This window comes from Amphimedon queenslandica, unplaced genomic scaffold (assembly GCF_000090795.2).
Source record: "Amphimedon queenslandica unplaced genomic scaffold, v1.1 AMPQUscaffold_13490, whole genome shotgun sequence".
Classification (NCBI taxonomy): Eukaryota; Metazoa; Porifera; class Demospongiae; order Haplosclerida; family Niphatidae; genus Amphimedon; species Amphimedon queenslandica.
The window spans coordinates 99,236-104,781 of NW_003546274.1; the positions used below are offsets into that span (position 1 = coordinate 99,236).

The 5,546-nt window shown below is 36.0% G+C and overlaps 1 protein-coding gene across 1 annotated transcript in view; it reads right to left on the bottom strand.

The window, feature by feature from the left end:
• LOC100636864 (intraflagellar transport protein 140 homolog) overlaps window positions 1-5,546 on the bottom strand; it is an 11,485-nt gene that overhangs the window by 3,448 nt on the left and 2,491 nt on the right. The window contains exons 5-15 of the mRNA XM_011412144.2: window positions 5,103-5,188; window positions 4,037-4,143; window positions 3,861-3,956; window positions 3,134-3,344; window positions 2,927-3,001; window positions 2,802-2,875; window positions 2,664-2,718; window positions 2,357-2,539; window positions 1,644-1,734; window positions 1,188-1,309; window positions 401-613 (exon numbers count right to left, since the gene is read on the bottom strand). Coding sequence (XP_011410446.2) covers window positions 401-613; window positions 1,188-1,309; window positions 1,644-1,734; window positions 2,357-2,539; window positions 2,664-2,718; window positions 2,802-2,875; window positions 2,927-3,001; window positions 3,134-3,344; window positions 3,861-3,956; window positions 4,037-4,143; window positions 5,103-5,188 — 1,313 coding nt within the window. The remainder of the gene's footprint in view (window positions 1-400; window positions 614-1,187; window positions 1,310-1,643; window positions 1,735-2,356; window positions 2,540-2,663; window positions 2,719-2,801; window positions 2,876-2,926; window positions 3,002-3,133; window positions 3,345-3,860; window positions 3,957-4,036; window positions 4,144-5,102; window positions 5,189-5,546) is intronic.

Consider the following 5,546-nt stretch of genomic DNA (forward strand, 5'->3'; position numbering starts at 1 on the left):
AGAGAGAGAGAGAGAGAGAGAGAGAGAGAGAGAGAGAGAGAGAGAGAGAGAGAGAGAGAGAGAGAGAGAGAGAGAGAGAGAGAGAGAGAGAGAGAGGGAGAGAGGGAGAGGGAGAGAGAGAGAGGGAGAGAGAGAGAGAGGGGGAGAGAGAGAGAGAGAGAGAGAGAGAGAGAGAGAGAACAGAGAGAGAAGGGAAAGAGAAGAGTAATAAAAAACTGGCTAAGGTCAAATCGGAGACAATACATGCACACGTATTCAATATACTGTACATGTAAAATTCACCATTCTGTCCATGCATGACACACGACTACAAAATCATTCATACAATAAAATTTACCGATTACTTCATCAAATAAAATTAAATCATCATGTACATGTACATTACATGCACATATGATACCTTTGCACAAGTATCATAAAAGTTGGAGAGCATTTCCAGAGCTCTTCCTTTAGTATAGAAACTGATGATGTTTTTCATCACAGTTGGATTACTCCTCCAATCCAGCGACTGGAGATAATTGGCAGCCATTATGTATATCTCCTTCTGCCTTGAGACATTAGCAAAGAACACTACCCTCTCAGTATCACCTGACTTCAATAATGCCTTCATTGCCTATACAGCATCAATAATAATGACGAAACAAAAACAACTCTTCTATTAAATAATAACGATATGTAATTTAATAATAATGGCACTGTAATAATAAGCAATAAAAACATGTTTTTAAGGAGAAAATAAATAAACAGAGCTGTACATAGAGCATCACAATACAATAGACTCAATATCCATTACACACATTAATGTAATGTCTAATACTGAATGGGCATAGTTTATACTCTATTGTAAAGCATTGGCACTCCAATGAATGGAACTTGAGCTATTATGATACATAGTAATATGTGCCCCATGTGTGTGTGGTGGTGCGTGCTTAGTAATCAAACCTTTACAAACAAACACACATACTCACATACATGCACATACGTAAAACTAGCTACAAGATAAACTGGTTGCATTGGTGATACGCAACAATTTAGAGAACAATTTAGACGTAAAGAAATGAAGACACGCAGTCATAATGAGTGACCAGCATATTCTTCATTTGTACAGGAAATATATCAAATTCCAATAAAATAGCAAAGAAGACTATTATAGTGTGTGGTAGGTATACAATGTATAGTATACTGACCTGAAGCTTGTTGCTAGCTTGAGTGTACTTCATTGCTGCTAAGTGGTAAGATCCTTGGGAGACTAGGCCATCAGCTAAAGCATTTAACTGTTTCACTCTTTCATTTGTTTCCTCAACAGTCTCTGTCATTATAATAATAATAATACACAGCCAAATATATTCAGGCCTGATTCAAAATGTTGCCCAAAATTAATGACTCAAGCCTGATATCAGGCCTGGTACATCCCTGTTGGCTACCATTGCTGAATCATGAAAGTTGGTCTGGCCTGATCCAGTATACATGTAGATGCTAATCATGCCTGTACCGTGGCTGACGTGATTGTATTAGGACTGATTACCCAAAATCCATGGTCCATGCCTGACATCAGGCCTGATCAACGTGATTATATTTGGCTGTGTACATACATGTATATTTAATAAAGGAGATTAAGGTAATAAAAATTAATAATAATTAACCATTTTCAGCAGGTGACGGTGTTAGCTTCTCTGCTAGCTCTTCATTGATGATAACATTATATCGTAGACACATCTCAAGAGCTTCGGATAACTGTAACAATAATAACGACATTTAAAAACACCCACACATCTATCAAACCAGCAAATACATGTACATGTAAATGAATATGGGACTCAAGGGGCTATCAAGTAAAAATTGATACTTTTATTGGATTACATTTTAAAAATTTTTAGTGTCAGGCAGTCATGTGCACTTTGACATGTAATATGGACTGTTGTACGAGTTGCTATAGCAACCAGAGGTGACAAATTAACGATACGAATCCAGCCAATTGTATTACTGTCAAAGTTATAAATACATGTGCATGTATAAGTATAAAATAATAAAAATAAACAATTAGAAGTTGTTAGGGAGAATACTACAATGCATAGTAGTACTATGATATGCCTTATAAGGCAAACCTGATTGATGATAGAAAGGAAATAGAAGCAGAGAGAGAGATGGGGGAAGTGAGATAAATGAAGTTAGTAAGAAGAAGGACCGACAAGGTCCAGATTAATAATTGATAAAAGAATCACAAAATGAACAGCAACATTGATATCAATACGTGTGATCAAACACAACAATACACACACAGCATGACTATCAATCCTCAATTACATGTACATGTACTACATTTACACCAGATGACCCTCACTTTAGTCTCCCTTACTTTATGACTCTGCAGCAACATTTGTACAGCCTTCTCAAACTGCTCTTGTTGTATGAAGTATTCAGCTACTCTACGAACAGTCTCTGGGTTAGTTGACTCAGTCAGCTCTTCTGCTATCTGTTGCAATACCTCATACTGGCGATACTGGAAGCATAACTCAAGAGCTTTAGACAGTTCACCAGCCTATGGAAGAGAGAGGGAGAGAGAGAGGGGGGAGAGAGAAAGAAAGAACAAAAGAATATAGAACTAATGCTGTAATAGCCAATAGCCATTCCTACATGCATATAAATATATACCACTATCTTACTCTGTGATATAGTAAAATGGCATTTTCTTTTGAATCAGATTTTGTCTCAAAGTATCTAAAAACAACATTAATGCATGATAATTATATAAATATGATTATTTATTATTTACTAAATATGATTATTTATTATTTACTAACTTTGCTGCATCAATTTTGTCTTCTGTTGTGCTAAGCAATGCCAGATTCATCAGTTCTGCTTCCATGCCAAAATCCTAACATACACAAGTCCATCAATATGTGTACATGTACATCATATTTTATACCTTAGTTACTGTGATGGCATGACTGTAACACTTAGCCATTGTGTAGAAACGGACAGCTTTCTTAACACGATACCACTAGAAGAGCCGAGAAGTAGAAGAGAAAGCAGAACAGTAACACAAAAAACAATAATAAACGTGTATTACATGTATACATGCATGTACATGTACATACATGTATGTACATTGTACATGCATACATGTACTTACGTCTTCCGATTGTGCAAATACTCTAGCAACATGATAAGCGGCAGCCTTGTCTTTGGTCTCTTCAACAACCTTGATAGCTTCTTCAGTGTCCCCCATGAATATGAGTAGTCTTGCGACAGAGCGATAGTCCTCACAGGCCCTGTACTGATCAATGGCACCGTCAAGATCACCACTGCACTCTAAATGTTCTGCCCAGTAATGCTGGACTTCCCTAGTGAGAAAAAAAGGAAAGATTAACAAAGAAAATACAATGCACATATACATGTAGAGGTACACACATTTACACAATGTATACAGTCAAACCTCTCTAAGACGGACACCTATGGGCCAGCCATCACTGTCCTTTATACGGAGGTGTCCTTAAACCGGAGGTTATCCCATGCTAATCAGACCAGAAAATCTGCCATTTTCTAGATGTGCATTAATTAGAAAGTCCATTGTGTGGGCCATGTTCATCCGTTGGAGGTTAATTTGTACACGTGTAGATGTGTGGGGACAATAAATCTTGTTGGTTATACAGAATAGAGAGGTTCTGCTATAAGAGGTTCTTTTATATACTACCCAATGGCTTTATGGCCAGGACAAGAGCAACTGTATGTTATAGAGAGGTGTTCACTAATTGGGGGTCCGTTTTAGAGAGGTTTGACTGTATATAGAATGATTTCAATCTTGCATTAAGATGTATGTGTAAATACACATGTACATCAAGAGTACATTGTATACATACTTGTCTTGTGCCCTTAGATTATATTCTGATAAATCCTCTGGATCATTTATTAACATACGAACCACCTCAAATCTGTGGGTACCAGACTGCTCATAACTATAAAATAAATAATAATAATAATAATAATGGTATTATTATTATTATTATTATTATCATTATAGTTAATAATGCTGTACCTCTTTATTGCACTTTTTATTTCTCCAACACTCTCAGAATGTTTTGCCAGATTATAATAAGTGTTCTTAAGGTGAAGCCTGTCATTAAGCTCAGCCACTTCTACTGCCTGCAATTAAAATGGAAAAAATAAACACAAGTACGTACAAGTATGGCATGCATTAATTGTTTTACAAGCTTCTACTGTCTGCAATAAAAATGTATTTGGAAATAAAATAATAAACACAAGTACATGTACATGTACATGTATTGGGTGTATTAATCATTTTAAAAGGAAAAGGAGAGAGAGTTAGCCTGTAAGGAAATCACTAACAGTTGCAACATGACCACATAGACAAACAATCCTCATATATGTACATGTACATGCAATATGGTATATGATATAGTATTACCCACCACACACACTGGGGCTGTTCAATATGAAACACAGACACACACGCTCCATACAAAGAGATAGGGAGACAGATTACAGTCTACAGCTTAAGTCATCATAACAAATGAGGCTCATCTGCCATTACTATATACTACCACCAGTACAAGCTATAGTAATATTACACTAGCAATACAAATGTATGAAGAGATAGTTATTCTAGAAACACAGATACATTCAGAGTGGGGGTAGATCACACACACAGATATACACTCAAGGAGAGAGGTCACTAGTGGACACACACACATATATACACACACACATACACACACACACACGCTTGCTAATTTTAAGGGCACAATAACAATCACAATAACAATGTACATGTGCACTGAGAATTATAAAATAATAACATTTTACAAACAGGAAGGATGTGCGAGTACATACGTACACATAATATCATGGTGCCTAATGCATTATTTAATGAATGTCCATTCACATCATCATCACATGTACACATACACACACACACAGAGGCTATTACCCAGTACAGCTGTTACTATGAGAGGAAGAAGGATATAAAGGAAACAGATGCTGCCAATGTGGCTCAAGCTATCCATTGTAAAGGAATAAGAAGAAAGGGTTTAAAATCACTTATAGTAATTTTAATTACATTTTAATTCATATATAATTTGTACCTTTTGCCATCGTCCGGAATTTTGATAAAATTGATTTAATAAATCATAGCGACCACTGGACAGGAACAACTCTTCCGCTGTGTCCTAACAAAAGAGGATGAAAGAAAGGAAAGAGAAAGGGGGAGCCATAACTAATACGCACGAAATGTACATGTACATGTGTAGATGTACATGTACATGTACATGTACATGTACATGTACATGTCGGCAAGAAAGGAAACATAATAAAAATTACATTTCCTACATGGAGTCATGGATACTTGTGCATGAAAAAACAGGACGACAACAGGAGGTTTTATTAAATACCGCTTCCCTTTGGGGGCAAATGAACTGTGAACAAATCAATGAGGACCATTAACAATTAGAATGATATTATCGCAATCATACTAGCATAAAATTTTAACATTATAATCATACTAGCATTCAATATCAGATTAACAAATT